An 18871-nucleotide genomic window follows, 5' to 3' on the forward strand; every position below is an offset into this window, starting at 1 on the left:
ACATGCTGCCCTCTCACTTTTCCCACCAACGTCCCTGTCGACCGGTAACAAAGAGTATACACCACCCAGCAGCCCTTTTGCTCGACCTGCTTGCCCGGTGTCCCCGTTGAATAACGGAAGAGATGTTTATGGCAACTACATACCTTCAAACACGAAGGACTATTTCGCCCCGCAGTCGCCTCCAATGTCGCCCAATATGCAGGCCATCCCGGAAAGCCGGGTCTCTTTGGATCAGGGTCAATCACCACCCATGGTGCGTCTCCGTGGTGGTGGCTGGAACCTGAAGGGACTGTGGAAGACATCCGATACTGGAGGTTCTAGCCAAAGCCCTGGTTCAACTTCTATGCCGCATCTTACTAGCAAAGATGCTATTGTGCGGGACTTCCCTACAACCAATCAAGCTGGGCACCCGAAAAGTCAGGCGGCGCGAAGTGTGCGATCGCACTTCTCCACAACTCGCAATGGTGACGATACAAGGACAGCACAAGGACTGCCAGCCAGATCATCGCCTATTGACACTAGACGACATGGTCAATTTCCTGTTGGAGGGGGCGACGTCAGGCCAGGCTCGAATACGCCAGACTCTGCAGGCACCGACGATAGCTCTGTTCCCCGAGCTCGTGCTGATGCAGTCTTGTATCAGTACTTTGGGGCTCAACTATCCCCACTCGTACCAACATCCCCGGAGATGACCCCATTTACCGTTCGAGCACATCATACAACTCATAGCGGAGCTGATGTACCAGTGATGAATGGACACCGCTCGCCTCGTATCGACCAGGCTCTCGCTCAACTCAATTCTCGAAGTGCGTTTTCCTCTCAGAATGACGATGCGCGCCGCTCTACAAGCCCCTCACAACCGGAAACGAAGACTGAATATAGGCCATGGGATGCTGTAAGATCGCAGGAGACTTCGAATATTGATGGCACAGCTCAAAGCCATGTAATTAGTCCGAGGGACAAGAAAAGATGGGATAGAAATAACCCTCCTCCGCCACCAAGACTCCCTCCGCCGAATCCACCCAGATTTCTGCGAATTGATCCTCCCGATGAAGATGATGACGATGATGCCTCCGAATACACCGACGATAGCCATCCAATTTCCTCCGTGGTAACCGCCAATATGGGGCATGATCAGCTAATTGACCTTCTGGATCTGAATAAGACCGATGTGTACAGAAGGGTTGAGCGTGAGCGCGAGGTTCGACGTATACAAGCACAGCGAGATTGGCACGAGGAAGCAGATCGTAGACGCGATGTAGATGTCAGGCGGCAGCAGCAGGAGGTACTGGGATCGCGAGAGCCTGATCTGGACACTATCTCACCGGACGACAGCGTCACTGCAGTAATGCGGCGCCAGCAGATCGAGAGACGGCATGATTTGCAGCGCCCGGCAGCTGTGGGAGATTATCGCCCTACCAGCTCACCGACACCTTCGCAATATCTGCCTCGCCACGGTCCTATTACAGCTAAAGCTAAGGTCACGCCCCGAGAGCAAAGCGATCGCATTCACACGATTGGCTACCCGTCTGTTGTACCTGCTCCGGCAGCCTTCGAGCCCGCTTCCATCAAGCGCAAGCACTCCTTACAAACAGTCCTCTCCAAGGCAGGAAAACTCACACGCCTGATCCTCGCTGCTCCTTCGGATCCCAAGTACAAGACGTATTCACAGCGACAGCCTCCGGTAAAGCAGTCGGGAATGAGTGCCGATGCGACTGGGTGGCCAAGAAGTGGAAAAGCCTCTTCAGCAAACCATGGGATGTTCATGTCGACTCCGGCACCACAACAAAGGACTGTATTCAGCCGCGATCGGCCGCAGACTAGTGGGGATGATGGAAAGAAGTCGGACAGCAGGGGTTGGGAGCATCCAAGAGGCAGGAGGGCGAAGAAAGTCGAGAAGGTGGAGACTAAGAAAAGGAGAGGGAGGTGGGGAAGAAGAACCGATGATAATATGTCCGCTGAGGATACTCAAGTCATCGACTTTGCGTCCCAAGACACTGCTCGGTCGAAAGGTGCTACACGGCTTCAACATCCACCTCGCGCACGTTCGCCATCACTCAAAGCTCTAACGCGAGCCGCTGAGCCTCACAGTGTTCCTGTTCCCAAATCTTCCACGTACCACCAACCAGAACCCACTTTCACCCCCAGCGACGCAGCAGGTATACCGCAAACAAGGTTTGGCCCACCAGATCGCGAGGGAAAGTTATACGTCCGCCGCCGCGATGGAGAGGTCCTACCATTCAATCCCGCACTGGGATATCCGTACCACTCACGTCTCAACACCTACTATGACCACAAAACGGTAGATGCCACAACGATGGCCTGGCTACAAGGCATCCGCGCACAAACCGATGCAATTCCTCGTCCCATGATGAACATGCGAGGCGGCGCCGGTAGCATATCTCCCGAACTGCGTTCCACGCATGGCGAAGCGAGCAGTCTGGCATCGCACCATCACCTCCTCACGTCAGCGGCAATGAGTCTGGATAGTGGTGACGAAACAATTGATAGTACCGATATAGACGCCCTGCTGATGTCGACCACGCATCTTAGTTTAGGTCAGGTTACACATGAAGCTACGGCTGCAGTCAATGGCGCCCATAAGGATGAAGCCCACATCCGATCAAGTTTCAGCACTGACTCTACAGTGGAGCTCAGGCGGGAGAAGAAGGTCAAGGAGAGTGCGTGGCGGAACGAAGACCAAGCTAGGGCTATGGCTATGGCTATGTATGGTTTTGGGTGAGCGCACCCGGGCTTGGACACTTCTCGGGATGATCATGGGATATATGAGACATGAACAAGTCCCCGAGTATGAAGGGGTTGACTTTTTCATGGCTTTCAGGGGCTACAACAAACCGGCATGTAAGCCAGGTCACTGTATCACATGCAAGTCTGCAGCAAAATCTCATACAAATCTATATAACAATTCAAGAACGCCTCATTCCTGCCAAAACAGTGCCCTTGTTATACAGAGTTGAGATGATATCCAAAAGAACGCCATTCCATGCTCACCATGCTCATCGAATCATCAATAATCGCAGTGATTATAGTCATAAAGCGAGCCCATACCCGCCGCCGTAAGCGCAAAGTCAACCGTCTCACTCCTATCCCAAAAGTACTCGCGCATCCACGTCGAAACCATATCGAGAGCCGAAACGGCCGAGTTGCTCGACCACACTTTTTCGTGGCGGGCCCAGGAGCCATGCTGCCACAGCGTGTCGGGATACTGTTGCTGCAGCATAGGAAGTAGTGATCTGGGTGCTGCGGCTCGTGTTCCATGCAAGATGCCCGCTTGAACGAGGGGATAGATCCCCGAGGCTATGCTCATGATGGCGATGAGATTGGGGTTTAGACATTGCGAGGTGAGGAAGGAGGTAGCTTCTACCGGCATTGCGGTCGCTGAGAAGGAGCCGGGGATGACGAGGATATCGAATTGAGGCGCGTTGTCAAACGAGTTCTAGGCCAACGTCAGTCACAGTACTCGGAAAAAGAAGTTGAAGCGAATAGTGGGTAAGGGGCTCGTTGTTGACCTTTACCTCCCTGCCAGACTTGTCAGAGATGACTACTTTATGAAAGTGTAGTCAAGACCAGGCGAATCCAGCATCGACCAAAAAGGATGGCTCTTCTTGGCCAGAGGAGATGGCTGTTTGGAAGGGTATGGATGGATAGATGGGTGGGCTGGGTGTTGTCGTGTCGATTCGTGGGTTCGATACGGAGCAATTCGAAGCTTTAGCTCACCGTCACCGGCATTCGCGTGCCAGCCGTGACAGGAAAACTCCCCTCTCCGGTCACACTGACATATCGAATGTCGATTTCGTCCACGGCGGAGTCGAGAGCGGATGCCGTGGCGTGCATTCTGCTGATTCTGTTTCTTCCCACCATGGCGAGGAGGTCAAGTGCGGCTAGGTCGGCTAGTTGGATTTGGTCGTTGCTGAGTACTAGCACGCCGATGCGTAATGAGGATTTTGATGGAGGTGCGTAGTGGATGTTGAGGTCTTCTTCGGAGGTTGATGAGGTGGTGCAGAAATAGAAGAGGTCGGCCTGACTCGGAAATGATATTGCGCTTCTTGGTGGAGACGGCATGAGGAAATGTGACGGTCGGTACGATGGAGTGGAGATTGAACTTGACTGATGAATAGGTGTTTTGCTCAAATGAGCTGGATGTGTATGGCAATGTTACCGTGCGGCCTCAGGATGGCTTTATACACTCCAGGCAGTAAGCTCTCGTACATCCCTGAAACCAAGGTAGAATTGAACAGGGCGAGAGTATTGTCAAGCGTCATACGGATACCCATCCCCCACTGTAAGATGATCTGCATTAGTGAGGTGCGGCTCAGCCCCTTGGTGCCCTTGGAAGCTCGCTGACTCAGTCCGGTTAGAAGCCGTTCGTGACCGACTGCTCCCGACCAGACTCGCGATCGTGCAGCAAGGCGTACACAGGCCCATATCGCTTTGCGTTCGAATCAATTTGAATACGTGTATCGCCTATGGCGGCTCCAGTTCAGATGTAGCTGCCTGTTCTTCACCTCGTAAACTGCCGTGATGAGAGACTAGGCATCCCCATTCGCATCCATGCCAGTGGACGAACGCGTTCGGTAAGCGGCACGCGTAACGGGAGCGCCGAAAACGCGGATAAGCACTTGAACGCATTGAAACAACTCCAAGATGATTAGACGGTGGCTGTGAGCGGAGTTAAAGGAAGAAGTCGGAGACGTTCAGATTGAGGTCAAGGCTAAGAGGTCCGGCGGAGCGCCTTAAGGCTCAGGCACCAGATTCTGCTGGTCAGCTGTCGCGGAATTACATCAGGGCCGGAGATTTGTTGTGACCAAGATAGCAATGGGAATTGTAATGGGGGAGCTTGGATACGGTGGCTTCGCGATGATGCGTGGCGACCCGGCTTCAGCTCGTGGCATGTGACGTCTGCGCGCCGCTTGGGGCAGGAGCAATCTGGTGGAACACCGAGATGCCGCGACACTGGGCACGACTGTGATGGCGCATGTGCACCGCTCTTGACTCTATCGGAACCCCCTGAAAATGATTCGAACGTGCTACATTATTGATGTCTTGACCTGCATCGCGCCCGAAAGCGATTTTGGTATCTCACATAGTCAGGTGTGAATTTAGGGTGGGAGGGTATTCTTCATTTATTCGCTGCATCTACAAAATCGCACCAGATGTAGAGGGCCGTGGCGGCAGCTCAGAGCTTGCGCGCAAACATAGCCGTGAAACCCATCGCTCGTTGACCCAAAAATAATATAGAAAAAGGTTGTCGTAGGTGCATGCTACGTTGCACTCTCTAGATGTCCTTGGCCTCACCGTCAGCCTCGCCGGACTTGACGGTCTTGCCAGTCTTCTTGATCTTCTCGAGGACGGTGTCGTAGGATAGCGAATCGGCGGCGGTGATCTCGGCGGTCTGGTTCTCGAGCGAGACGTTGTACGACTCAACACCTGTGGAGTAGTTAGAACGTTATTCCTGGACCGCCGGCGCATGCTGCATCGGAAACTGACCCTCGAGCTTCTTGAGGACGCGCTCGATAGCGCCAGAGCAGCCGCCGCAGCTCATGGCAACGTTGAACTTGTAGGTGTGCGTCATGGTGTACGAGGTTTGTAGGTGGTGCTGCTGGCAAAGTCCGAGGTTTAGTGCGGGTCGCGGGGCTGCGATGTGGCGTTGTTTGATAACCGCGAAGAGAGGAGCTGTGACTAGTATATATAGGTATTACTAGCGGAAGGACGTTGCGACGAGCGGATGAGCAAGTTTCAAGATGGTGGTGCAATTCGGCTAGATTGTTATAGATTGCCGTCGCGCCCCGCTGACATATTGAGCCTCCATCACGACATTTCCGGGTTGTGGAACCGCGCGCGCCTCAGCCATGTATGTACAATGTCCGTGTCTCGTTTGACATGGCGATACTCTGGTGGCATGAAACATGCTCTGTGAGGGTCCGGGAGCACACGGTTAGGTGTCCTCGCCGGTGCTCTGACATGGGAACACGGTGTCTTGGATGCCGCGACCCGTAAATTGCCATGTCCAAGTCTCGCATGTGCTGGGCCCGTTCCTGCAGGTGAATTGCTGAACCCTGAGGCCGCGCCCGCCCCACGTTGGCTAGCGCGGGGCTCAAGCTGCATCCCTCGCACGCCCAGGCGGTTGGGCGGTGACGTCGCCCACTGCCTGTAAACACGGCCAAACTTTTATTGCCCATGACTTTGAGTGCAGCAGCCAGCCAGCAGACGACACAACCCGCACCATGGCCAGCAACATCCTGTTCCTCCCGTTCCGGCGCTCGCACTCTGTGAACCTTACCGACGCCATCAAGCAGTACATATCCTCCAAATATGACCAGCATCCCGACATGTTCACCAGAGACCTCGAGACGATCGAGAAGCTGCGGTCCGTCGCCACCCACGCCCAAGAACCCCACCCGAGCAACATCCCGAAGCTGCAGCAGTACGCCGCGCAGCTGATATGGCTGAGCGGAAAGTTCCCCATCGACATCGGCGTAGAATTCCCCTGGTATCCTGCGCTGGGATACAACACGAGCCGCCCGACATCGCGCAACAACCTCCGCTTCGAACTCGCGAACATCATGTTCAACCTCGCGGCCATGTACTCCCAGCTGGCCATGTCGTCGAACCGGAGCACACCAGACGGGCTGAAGATGGCAGCCAACAACTTTTGCCTCGCAGCCGGAGTCTTGTCGCACTTGAGGAATACTATCCTGCCGGAGCTGCGGACAGAGCCACCTGAAGACATGGACCTCATGACACTCGAGTGCTTGGAAAAGCTCATGCTGGCTCAAGGACAGGAGTGCTTCTGGCAGAAGGCTGTCAAGGACGGAATGAAAGACGCGACCATCGCCAAACTAGCCGCCCGCGTATCCGATCTATACAACGAGGCGGGAGACGCAGGCATACAATCGGACGCTATCAGCAGCGAGTGGATACATCATATGACGGCGAAACACCACCACTTTGCCGCTGCTGCACAATACCGCGCAGCCTGCGATTCTCTCGAGAAGCGCAAGTATGGCGAGGAGGTCGCACGGCTACGCGACAGCCTTACGTGCGTCAACGAGGCTCTCAAGGAGCAGCGCTACATCAACAAAGTTGTGCTTGCAGATCTCAACGGCTTGAAGAACCGGATAACGGAGGACCTGAAGCGGGCCGAGAAGGACAATGACATGATCTACCTGCTACCTGTACCACCAAAGGCAGAGCTCAAGATCCTGGATCGAGCCAACATGGTAGTCTCGAGAGTCCCCAAGGAGATAGCCGAGTCCAATTCGATGCTGGGAGAGCGCGGCGAGCTTGGCCCAGCGCTCTTCTCCAAGCTGGTGCCCTACTCAGTACATCTGGCTGCTAGCATCTACGTAGACCGCCGGGATCGATTAGTCAACGGTACCATCGTAGAAGAGCTAGAGTCATTGACAAATAAGATTCACGAGGTACTCCGCAGCTTAAACTTGCCCGGCTCCTTGCAGGCTCTAGAGAAGCCACTAGGACTTCCCCCTGGTCTCGTAGCACACGCTGAAGAGATCCGTCAACAAGATGGCATCAACCGTCTTTTGCGCTCAATGGAGGATACGAAGAAGCTCATGTACACCGACCAAGCTATATATCAAGAAGGTGTCGATATCCTGAGGTCGGAAGCGACAGAGGACGAAGGCGCACGACGCAAGTTTGGCACAGAACGCTGGACACGACCACCTGCAGAGCAAGCAGCGCCTAAGCTCTATGCCCAGATCAACGAAATCGACGGCTACTTCAAGGCTGCTACTAACAGTGATAATATCGTAAAGACGAAGTTGAAGGAGAATGAGCACTTCATACGACTGCTCAGTGGACCAGATCACGAACTCGAAAACTATGTCCCGAGTGGCCGGAGACCTGCCATCACTGGCGATGTCGAGCGCGAGGCCGGCAAGCTTCGTGGCAGCTTCAATGAAGTCAGCAGGCTCGAGAGTAGGCGACGGCGGAAGATTGAGGCCTTGCGGACAAAGGCGAAGCAAGACGACATAAGTAAGTCCCACGCATCCCTCCACAAGCCATATCCTGATAGCAGGCTAGATCCGGAGCTGTTGCGCGAAGCTGCTCGCTTAGAACGGGAATACCCTATGCAGACAATCGAGGCTGTGCAGTTTGAAGGGCTTTTCGACAAGCGTCTTCAGATGTACGACGCCGACCAAGACATGATCCAAGAAGAAGAGAAGGAGCAGGCAGAAGCTATCAAGCGACTGCAAGACGCAAACGCGGCCTTCTTGATCGCTCGTCGTGGCGATCAATCCACCAAGAAGCGTGAGCAAGCGTTGCAGAATTTAGAAAACGCATACTTCAAGTACAAGGAGATCATCTCGAATCTCGACGTTGGGCGAAAGTTTTACAATGACCTAGCTAAGATCGTAAATCGATTTCGGGATGAGGCGCGCACTTTTGCTTACAATCGCAAGTCAGAAGCGTCACATCTAGAAAGGTATGCAAATGCAACGACTAGTTCCAACGCCTATGCTAATGGTCCCAGCGATCTCACTACTCGAATGAGCTCCCTCGGCCTCCAGCAAGCAACGACAAATTCATTACATCAGCAGAAAGCAGCAGATGCACAAAACCCGCATTATGGTGCGACTGCACATGCGGAAGAACCTTTGGCAGCCCCGACACCCACGAGAGCAAATGTACCCCCGCCGTCTGGTATGTGGACACCAGAAGTTGGAATCCGGTTTGGTGGGGTGCCTACATCATCCGGGAACGCTCGACCTTCTGCAGGTCCTCCACAAGATGGGCGGTGGGACCCTGCACAAGGCCTAAAGTTTGGGTAGATTTGGTGGCCTGAAGCGTCATGCTATTAGCACAAGTAGTATATGGTCGAGATGTGGACCCGATGCACATGCACTTGTGCGGCTCTGCGAAAACACACAATTGGGACCAAATATGCTATTATTATCGTAGCTAAGTAATGCATCTCACAACGTTGTCGAGGATAGGAGCGAGGGCTTGGTTTGTGGGGACATGGGAGTACGCCTTGAGAAAGTGCGCCTTGCGACGTTGGTTCGAGCGAGGCAGTGCAGAGAACGCTCAGTGGGCCTACGGGTAATGACCTCAGGGACGCGACGGCTCGCCGAATGGCCTTCGCGCCAAAGAATCGCGCGGTGTGTGAAATTGGGCCAGTAGTGTTGCCCGTCGGATTGGTCGCCGAGGGTGTGATTCGAACGTTTTGTGACGGCTCGGCATCACTTTGATGTTCTCAAGCGGTGTCGTCGACCGCCCGCCGTAGCCGGCTATTAGACGCTTCACCAATGGACGTCCCGCGTGAATATGCGCAAGCTAAGTCGTTGTATAAGGCTGGGGCGGAGTGAGCAGTTGAACACAGTGATTCCCCAAGACCGAATGCCAGTAGCGGTCAGCTCTATTCCACCGAACCTAAACCCGCGAATTGCTTTGCGACTATCACGCGACAACGATCCACGTCGGCCAGCGCGTATCTCCCAGGCACTCGCAGCCGCGCTTGCTTGTCGCCATTGCTACTGCCCACGTCCAGCTCCCTCGCCCGCGTTGCTCCCGACGTCATCACCGGCGGGCAGAGGAACAACGCATAACGCATCCCCTAGCTCGTGGTTTCACGTCTCTCAAGAGTCTGAAACCAAGGAACACACAAGGAACTTTGCAGCGGGCTCTCCCATTGCGGGGCTAATTATAGCGGACTAGGCCGCTTCCAGCGCCGTCGCTCTTCGTGAGGTGGGCTGTGTCCTGCGACCGACGACTACACTGCGCCTCCTTCACACTCACCAGCCTCAGCAGACAAGCCAGTAACCCGACGACATTGCGTGTACCTGGAGGATATTCGACCACTCACAGCCGGGCCTTGATTCTTGGTGTCTACGAAGCTCTCCACGTTGGCCCAAGCGCGGCCTCCAGGGCTCCCTCCTCCACATCCCACCTATTCTTGGGCACACGCGAATCCAGCACCTACATCATGGATATCCAACAGCGAGGGCGCTCTCCCTCAGTTGGCCAGCGCATTCATAAGGCGCACTCTCCCTCGCCCAGTCCACATGCGCCCTTCCAGCACCAGCACAACGTCGGCCTGGGCTTCGATCCTGCTCAAGACCCATCCTCGTACGCCGTCACCAGCGCGGGGCTAAACAACACGCACTTCCTCACCACGACCCAAGGCCAGCCATTCCCCCAGCAGAACACCTTTGCCGACCCAGCTTTCTTCCAAGCTGCGCAGAACATTTCGCAGCACAACACTCCGCAATTCGGCCCCCAAGGCAGCAACATCTCGCCCGACCCACTCGACATCGCCAACTCCACCAACGCCGACTACGCCAACTTCTTCCAGGCCAACGACCTCGGCCAGAACCAATCGCTGCCCTCGTATCTTGGGAACACGCTTGACCCGCACATGCTCGACGGCCAGTCGCAACACAACCAGTCCATCGACCCTTCCGATCTTATGCACCAGATGGCAGCCACACAGCACAACGCGCCTACCCCGCCGCACCTGCTGCCCAACATGAACAACCACCATTCTCCGAGCCCACACGCTTCGCCGAACCTGAACCAAGGCCCCTTCAGATCACCCGGCCATTCGCGACACACGTCGTTGGATCCCAGCGCGGCCTACGGTCAGATCACGGAATGGGGGCAGATGGCGGGCGGCTTTGGCCAGCACAGGTCTAGGTCTAGGGGCAACAGCGATGCTGCGTCCTCTGTACACGCATCGTCGGTGCACAACTCGCCGTACCTGCACCACCAGGACAGCTTGGACAATGAGCAGCCGTCACCCCTCATCAATGCACAGAACGACCCCCAGCTATTCCAGGACCCTGTTCCAGGATTCGACCGATTCAACCTGAACAGCAGCAATGCGCACATGAGCGCGGGTAACAGCCCTCACATCTCGCCTCGTCTGCTTCCGACGAATCAACAAGTCCTTCCGCAATTCCAGCCCGAAACCTTTGGTCTCGCTCAGAACATGAACCCGTATGCGCCTCCAGACATGAATAGCTACCCAGGTCAAGCTGAGCCGTTCCCCTCACTGAACCAGCCTGTGCCTGAGTTCGGTCAGGCCGACGCCATGTCACCGCCGGAAATCAATATTGACTTTGCACCGCCTTCACGGCAAGCAAGCTTTGAGCCACCCAAGCCCGAGCATCAAATAGATGCGCTGAGCCCGCCAGACAGATGTAAGCAGTCCAATAAATCCTACCAACCATTTCTAACAGCGAAACAGCACGCAGCCGGAACAGAACTCGCGCCAGATCCGATCCTTTCAGCAGTGCTAGCTCGCGCGCATCAACACCAGGCTCGGATGTGAACCGCTCACTTTCCCCCCACGCTGCCAAGTCTCGTTCCCCTTCGCCCTCGAATAAATCCTCGCGCCGTTCTTCTACATCAAGCGTACCCAATCGCGACTACATCTTGGATCTTGCAGATCCGTCGCGACCTGCGCCGGCGGATGGCTCCAACCCAAAGCGCACACAGAAGCATCCGGCAACCTTCCAGTGCACGCTGTGTCCGAAGCGCTTCACTCGAGCCTACAACCTCCGATCGCATTTGCGCACACATACGGACGAGCGTCCGTTCGTCTGCAGTGTCTGTGGGAAAGCCTTCGCGCGCCAACACGATCGCAAGCGACATGAAGGCCTCCATTCTGGCGAGAAGAAGTTTGTCTGCCGTGGCAACCTCAAGAATGGCAACAACTGGGGCTGCGGTCGACGATTCGCCCGTGCAGATGCTCTTGGACGTCACTTCCGATCCGAGGCAGGCCGCGTGTGTATCCGTCCGCTACTCGAAGAGGAGGCGCGCGAGAAGGGTGAATGGGATGGCCAGAACCAGCAGCTGAACAATGGCAATGGCATGTTCGCACCAATGCCAGCTCAAAACTTTGGTGGTATGATGCCCGGGCAAACTGGCTTCGAGTCGTTCCCTCAGGCTGGTGGGATGCAAGCCCCACAGCCATTCCTGCCTGCTGCCATTCTCGCTCAGTACCCAGCACTCGCGGGCATTCAGTGGGATCAGCTCCCAGCCGGGCCGCCTGACGACGATGGCGATATCAGCGGTCGCAGCAGTTTCGATGCTTCTAGTGGAGGCGAGTATTTTGAAGAAGAGAGCGACTATCAGCAGGGCGGTCAACAGCCCATGTACGCTGGTGGAAACAACAGCGGATGGGTTAGTGACTCGTACGACGGACGGTAACCGTCCTTCTTCACGCTCTGCTTTCTCTGGCGGCCTTCATCTCTTCACGATTCTGCAACGCATTCACGACTTGTTCCTACGAACCATGCGCGCCTGTGCCTTCTGTCACTTCATGTTTCTTGTTTGGATACCACTTTCATTGCCTTCGTACGCGCCTAAGGGTCATTGATACCCCCGGATTGGAGACTATCGAGGAGTTTTGCTTTGGAGATGGGCCTCGACGCCTGCTTGCTGCTATTTTTGCTTGGTGGCGTTTAGTGATCTACTTAGACGAGAGTATATACCACACGAAATGCAGCTTCAAGCTTACACTTTAATCTTGGTTCTTTGAGATGTGGTGTGACTGGTGCATTGTCTACGCTGAAAATCGTCTTGATGTATGTAAGTTTAATCATGCAACATGGGACGCCAGCCGGAGATCTAGTATGATTGCTAATCTAGAAGCGCATCGTTTGCAACGTGTGTTCGCTTGTGTTCTTGTACCACGTGTTTGTGAAAGCAAGCACAAGAGGGTCTCTAGCCTGGTTACTGAATGCGCGTTTTGGAGACTTATGCTTTGTAGAGGCGCACATAGATACGCAAATTGTAGGATCTCCTATCATGATATTGGTTCATGCTATACTGTCCTTAAGACAAGCAGGGAAGATGCGAAGATGCGCGTTATAAGATGTTCTATGTGTTATATGCGGCCTCGTCCCTACGTCTGAAAACTACAAACATGCAGAGCAAAAGAAAGCGTTTTCTGGAAAAGGTGAATTCAAATCTTAGAATATACATAAAGTGGTAAAAAAAAGATGCAGAGAATCACGCAGAGAGTGCGGAGCTTCTATAGGCTTTGCACGAGCAAAAAAGGAGAGTGGGCCTGACCGGGATTCGACTTTACAAACGTTAGACTCTAAACTTCACATATTCAAGACTGTGACAACTTACACCCGGGGCCTGTCACATAACAGATACTCTGTATCCAGGATAATTTTCCCGAAGCGACAATCATACCACTAGACCATCAGGCCGACTTTTGTCTTGTTGATGACAAATTTCGAAAGTAGGTGGTTGTAGTACTTGGCCAAAACCACTCACAAGGACATGTCGAGGACGCCTGGAAAGTCGTTGGGTAAGTGGAGTCGCGTGGGAATGTTGGTTTGAGATGGCTGGTGCAGATTTGGTACGTGGACATGGTGCGCAGTGGGGCAGTGGTATATCTTAGTCAGGGTGGGACGCTTCTAATCATGGAATTCACAGCCTCACTTTACTCCTTTGGGAAGACTTTGCGACAGGAATCTCGAACTTCTTGTCGACCTTGACCGTCTGTGCTGCAGACATCGATCGCACGGATAGCAAGATCAAGCCGCAGACCCAGCACGACATCGAGATGCAGACTGCCCAGCACAACACCACCACAACCAGATTGCATCGTATATACATGCAAGGTCAGCATGCAGGTATCACAAGACCCCGATCTTGACGTCTTGGTAAAACAGAACAGGCTGGGCACATCTCCTTATCGCACGCCTCATTTGCCCAGTAAAGTGTCACCGAAGCTTATGCGCACTGGGTGGAGAGCCGATCATACAGGCACAAGTATGCCCTGTGCATGGTGACGGGAGGGAGCCGACATCGCTAAACCTATGGCGATCCTCCCTGCAACTGTGCGCTCAACAACTGCTACACCGACATTTTGGCGCCGTTGCGTTCAAGGTGGTCGCCATCACGAACGAACATGCTGTGCGTGGACGCTCAACGACTATCATGTTTTCACTTTAATCGCGTGCCGTTGTCATCATCAAGACATCAGACGGTTTATTTGAGCACGCTGCGACCATGATCAAAAGTGCGGGGGAGACGTGCTGGGCATGCTAGAGTGGGTCCCTTCCATTGGTTCGGGCCAGCCCTTGTGCCACATGCAGTATAGTGGGTGCCCCAAGCTCCCTCCCAGCAAGCTCCCATCCACTGAGCACCACGGAGTCCAACGCTGCATCCCCGATGTGCCCACTCGTTATGAAGTGAACAAATCCACGAGGGTGTCCTGAGTCGTTGTACAGCACAGCTCACTGACCGCTCTCTGTAGCGATTCCAGAACGCAGGCCAAGGAATCCGAAAGGTGGTCGCCGCTGCTGTGTTGTGAGGCTCGAGGGCTTAGAAAAGGGAGAGCTTCCCCTCACTGTGTCGCGAGCTCAGCTGTCAGTTCCTGTCCTCTCAACACCTGTTCCTGTCTACCGGTTCGATCGATAGCGCTTCCCATTTGCCCGCCGCCTTCCGAAGCTTACTGACGCCCGCATCTTTGCGTCACTGAAACCTTATCGTCTTATAATCTACCACTAATTGCTCGTCTTGCTTCTTTTGCATACTACTACTTCTTCCCCTTCGCGCGCACTTGCGTTTCGTTCACATCAACTTCCCCACACATCAACACTACACACATCTTCGCAATGGCCGCCTCAAAACCTAGCGTTCGCATCATCAGCGCCCTCGCCGGCCCCCGCCTTCTGGGCCCTCGTCTCACAGTCCGCCAGCTGTCAATGACAGGTTCGACTGCCTCTTCATCGCTCCTCACAACCGACAAGCCCTATGCCTCAAATCGTTCAGCTGGACCCATCCGCCTTCATGGCGAGCAAACCATCCCAGTCCCCGAGGCTACCGAGACCGGCAACAAAGTCCGCCGCTTTAACACATCGAGGAGTTTGAAATCCGTTGGCGATTCCAGTACCCTGGACTTTATGCACTTCCCGGAGTTCGACCTGGAGAGCCGAAGCGCGCCCATGGGCATTAGAGTCCCTATCATCCCATGGGCCAACGTTGCCAGCCGGGGTGCTGAGAGCGAGGATTCCGTAAGTCTTGTCCCACTCTCTGTCTTCTGCTTATCGCGCAAGAGTGCTAACGACATGCTTCCTAGATCCCCATGCAGCCCACAATCTACACTGTCTCCGCTGACGGTACCCACATCCACTCCCCCTCCGCAATGACCGAAGTGTCCGACACAAACCAGTCTGGCTACCAGGGCATCGCTGAGGCTGTCGCCAACAAATTCACCTCGACCCGTGAGGAGGGTGAGGGTATGGTAAAGCAGATCTGGAATGACCTCATGGAGGATCTTGCCGATCTTGCGAGTGGCTCAAAGCGCGGCTCTAACAAGGCTTAAGTGGGGTGTACATACACTGTCATGACTGCCGTCGGTGAACGGCGGTTCTGATGGCTACGTGGGCTTCGCACTGTACTGGACCTCCGATGGCTATCGGGTGGGTCTGGGGATGTTGAGTCGAAGCGTGTTTTTGCTTTCTTGGTACTGTGGAATGGAAGGGTCTAGCGCGAAGTGCTCGGGCTTATGAGATCACGAAATACATTTTAATCGCTCTTTGATCAGTGTCTCATTCTTCGTTGCAATGCGCTCGTTTGACTACGCTGCCCGGTCCCCAACCTTTGATCAAGGTGTGCGCGAGCACGGTGCTGATTGATAAGGAAATGTGGAATGACAGCCATCGAGATTGTAAGCGTTGGGTTCTGCCATGGCAATGGAATACACCAAGTCCTCTCATCGAAGACCTCCCAGTTCTTCCATCAGTCCGCAAAGAGCCCGCACAAGAGGTGGTCCAGTCTCGCGATCCACATCCGGGTGTGTGGATTCAAGAAGCATGACACCCACCTTCATAACCTGCGAAGGAAACTTGAGGTTACAGATTTCGGGCCGAGTGATCGCCCCAGACTCCGATGGCACTGGCTGGTGCGTAGAGATGATGCGAAGGCACGGTATACCGCTATTCGTAGCAATGAAGGAATTAACAACACTAGCCTGGTTATCAGAGGCGGCATCATCGAGGTAGATAACCTTGCTCGGAAGCGAACTTGGCCGTGTGCGCATCGGCGTCGTCGTACCGGTCTTCTTAGCCAGGTCGCGCATCATCATGCTGTATGTCCAGAGGACCATGATGGCATGGTATAACATGAAGGAATCTGGGCCGCGGATCTGGTAAGGTGGGATTTGTCGCGCAGCTCTTACCACTTGTCCAGCATGCCAGATTGCGACTCTGGCTTCTTTGGTTTGGCTCCAGGGTGAGAGGTGAGTGTACGCGCTGTTGGCAGCGCTCTCGCCGCATTTGCCGGCGAAGCGCGTGATTAGATCGAGGTTCACGTGGAGGTACATCTGCAAGAATTGGTGGAATAGGCAGGTTACGGCTGGATGTTTGCTAGGTAAAAGGTCTTCGCGTTGTAGATAGTGGTATCTGTGGAAGAGTGTCAGCTTTGTTAGTTATACGGGAAGATGTACCAACAGTTTTTCCTGACGAGATCGAGCCCAGAGCTGTGAAGCGGCGTCGCTGCTCTCGTTCATCAGCGCAGATTGCTGTCCATACTCCCAAATCTGAGCAGCAATACCGTGTAGATAGGATGAGTGAGCGACCTGCATGTCGATGGTGGCAGGAAGACAGTGTATGTCAGCTTCGTCTTTCAGAAGTGTTTGCAGTGAGGGAGCGCTGGCGACGACGTCCATGTCAAGATAGCGCATTCGCCATGTCTCTGCTGAAGGTGCCAACCACAGCGTCTTTGATGCAGGCAACATAAGCGTAAGTTCAGCGTAGCTGATCAGTGGCGGGCGATGCTTCGCCATAGTCATGTGGATATCGTGCTCGAACAAATGATATACCAACCTGTCTGTATTAGATGCTGGGTGAACAGAGTCCACTGTATCTGCCATACCTCTTGTAAGATTCTTGCTCCACCCACTGCTTCCACTTTGCATGTAGTTCCTCGTCGCCATCCTCTGCAGATGGTGTAACTGCAGGATACCGGATGTGGTCGAATCTGCCAGCGCGCCGCAGTGCCTATAGAGTCAGCGTGTGTTATACTATCATAGCAGAGCTTCTTACCGTGACAAGAGATTGCAAGCTACTCTCCGCGATTTCCATCTTCCTCCTGTACCCACAGAACGCCCCGATATCAAGCCAAAGCATCGAAGCTTGGAGGTATTCAAGGTCGCGTATCACACTGTTATCATTCTCGGACTGGAGACGTATTAGACATCCTTCGACTTGGTGTCAGGCCTGGTATCTGCAAAAGACTTACCAACCTGTTTAACGCGACTCGGACTATCTCTTGTAGCGCCAAGCCTGTTCTGCTCACCGAGAGTACGCCAAAACATACGCACCCAGCTGCCACCAAGGCGGTGAGATATTCTGGCCGGGAAGTCTCGCTTTCGAAGGTATATGGATGGATCCATGCATCAGTCTCAGTTCTTTTTGCAATTCCAACCTTGATCAGCTTGTCGACGCACTCTGCCGAAGGGAACGACGGAATGGTGATATGGCTCTGTGCTGTCTTCGACACCAATTGGAAGATGCGGTCGCGGGCTGCCGGCGAAAGCTTATCTGGGATCACAACGTTGGAAGAATATGGCATGTGTGGTGACGAGGCAAGATCTACGTTACGCTCGTCCAGAGCGATGTTTTCGTGCTCGCTGAAAGCGTGCTGGTTACGCTCGGGGATCCAGAACCTAAAGTAGGTCAGCGCTGATTGGTCTATCGGTCAGTGTGGCTTACCAGGCAGACTGTTTGAAGACTGCATGGCGCCTCTTCGCGGAGTTGCTATCAATCTTCTCGTGAGCAACATCTGTATTGAGAGGCGGCGTTGCAGAAGGCAAGGCAGTCACCTGCGATGTCTGCACTTCTAGCATCTGACTGACAGTTGGAGTGAAATCATTGCCAAATATGTCAACCTGACCAAGCCAGTCAGTCTCTGGCATCCATGCTGTCAGATCTGGAGGCGGTTGCATGTAGTCACTACCCAAAAAGTCAGGTGCGGGAACCATGATCTGTTCGAAAAAGGCCGGGATGGTATGCTGGGTATAACCAGTGGTATTGTACAGATCGAGTAGAGCTTGCGCCTCAGTATTGGTCTCGTTGAGGTAGACATCGTTCAGTTGTATGTCATCGTCAAATTGGTATGGGTTGTTTTGCTCTCCAACAGATGCTGCAAACACTTGCGCTGACTGTTGTCCTACACCTGCTTGAGCGAGCGGTGACGGATCGGGCGACTTTGTCAGGCATGGTAGGCTTTTCTTTTGGCACCGTTTGCATGGCCTTCCATTGTCGCATTTGACTTTTGATACGACGCAGGAGTTACAGGCCTTTGTGGCACGTTCTGCTACGCGATATGGGCCTACGAGCCCATCTTTAGCATTCTTTGTGTGAGTTGCTTGATGCCTGAGTAGCAGGTCCCTTCGGTTGAACGCTGCAGGGCACTCTTCACAATGAAACGATCTCTCGTTGCGGTCTGTGCATCGTTAGGATTTCGCTGAATGACGGCCAACGGTAAGCGAAACTCACGTGAGTCTAGATGTCGGTTCAAGTGGTCGGCACGTTCGTATGATCGGTGGCAGACTTGACACTGAAGCCCACCAATTGACGCATCGGAAGTCCGCTTACGTTTCGAGGGTCGCGCATTCGTTGGGGTCACCGCTATCTCGACTGACATAATTCAAGAACTGAGGAACGGAAATGTGGGAAAAAACGAGCAGGTAGTTCAAAGCGCATCAAGGCTTCCGGCCATCGGAAAGTGGGCGCCCCTACCCTTGTTCAGATGCGGGGTGTGTCTGAACCGTCACATCAATCGAGCCGACGGCACATCAATTGCCGAACCTTCAACATCCTCGGGAGTAGTCACGTTTCACATTGCAAGCCTCACTCAT

The 18871-nt window shown here is 54.0% G+C and overlaps 7 protein-coding genes across 7 annotated transcripts; 4 read left to right on the forward strand and 3 right to left on the reverse strand.

Annotated features, from left to right (window-relative positions):
* Positions 1–1123: 1123 nt before the first annotated feature.
* On the forward strand, positions 1124–2743 carry J4E92_008420 (uncharacterized protein; the record flags this gene model as incomplete). Its single annotated transcript, XM_051499772.1, has 1 exon — positions 1124–2743. One exon carries the CDS (start codon positions 1124–1126, stop codon positions 2741–2743), a length of 1620 nt encoding a protein of 539 aa, XP_051350148.1.
* A 285-nt stretch (positions 2744–3028) lies between these two features.
* Positions 3029–4083, reverse strand: J4E92_008421 (uncharacterized protein; the record flags this gene model as incomplete). The annotated part of the gene is made up of 2 exons (XM_051499773.1): positions 3029–3457; positions 3739–4083. 2 exons carry the CDS (start codon positions 4081–4083, stop codon positions 3029–3031), a joined length of 774 nt encoding a protein of 257 aa, XP_051350149.1.
* Positions 4084–5296: 1213 nt separating this feature from the next.
* On the reverse strand, positions 5297–5593 carry J4E92_008422 (uncharacterized protein; the record flags this gene model as incomplete). The annotated part of the gene is made up of 2 exons (XM_051499774.1): positions 5297–5448; positions 5509–5593. 2 exons carry the CDS (start codon positions 5591–5593, stop codon positions 5297–5299), a joined length of 237 nt encoding a protein of 78 aa, XP_051350150.1.
* Positions 5594–6245: 652 nt separating this feature from the next.
* J4E92_008423 (uncharacterized protein) lies at positions 6246–8813 on the forward strand (the record flags this gene model as incomplete). Its single annotated transcript, XM_051499775.1, has 1 exon — positions 6246–8813. The coding sequence occupies one exon, from the start codon at positions 6246–6248 to the stop codon at positions 8811–8813; it is 2568 nt and encodes an 855-aa protein (XP_051350151.1).
* A 1154-nt stretch (positions 8814–9967) lies between these two features.
* Positions 9968–12195, forward strand: J4E92_008424 (uncharacterized protein; the record flags this gene model as incomplete). The annotated part of the gene is made up of 2 exons (XM_051499776.1): positions 9968–11183; positions 11231–12195. 2 exons carry the CDS (start codon positions 9968–9970, stop codon positions 12193–12195), a joined length of 2181 nt encoding a protein of 726 aa, XP_051350152.1.
* A 2429-nt stretch (positions 12196–14624) lies between these two features.
* On the forward strand, positions 14625–15334 carry J4E92_008425 (uncharacterized protein; the record flags this gene model as incomplete). The annotated part of the gene is made up of 2 exons (XM_051499777.1): positions 14625–15023; positions 15089–15334. The coding sequence occupies 2 exons, from the start codon at positions 14625–14627 to the stop codon at positions 15332–15334; spliced, it is 645 nt and encodes a 214-aa protein (XP_051350153.1).
* Positions 15335–15724: 390 nt separating this feature from the next.
* J4E92_008426 (uncharacterized protein) lies at positions 15725–18230 on the reverse strand (the record flags this gene model as incomplete). The annotated part of the gene is made up of 7 exons (XM_051499778.1): positions 15725–16412; positions 16461–16835; positions 16885–17009; positions 17055–17189; positions 17251–17677; positions 17724–18153; positions 18185–18230. 7 exons carry the CDS (start codon positions 18228–18230, stop codon positions 15725–15727), a joined length of 2226 nt encoding a protein of 741 aa, XP_051350154.1.
* Positions 18231–18871: the final 641 nt, after the last annotated feature.

This window comes from Alternaria infectoria, assembly GCF_024043175.1.
Source record: "Alternaria infectoria strain BMP 0036 chromosome Unknown scaffold_16, whole genome shotgun sequence".
In the NCBI taxonomy this organism is placed as follows: Eukaryota; Fungi; Ascomycota; class Dothideomycetes; order Pleosporales; family Pleosporaceae; genus Alternaria; species Alternaria infectoria.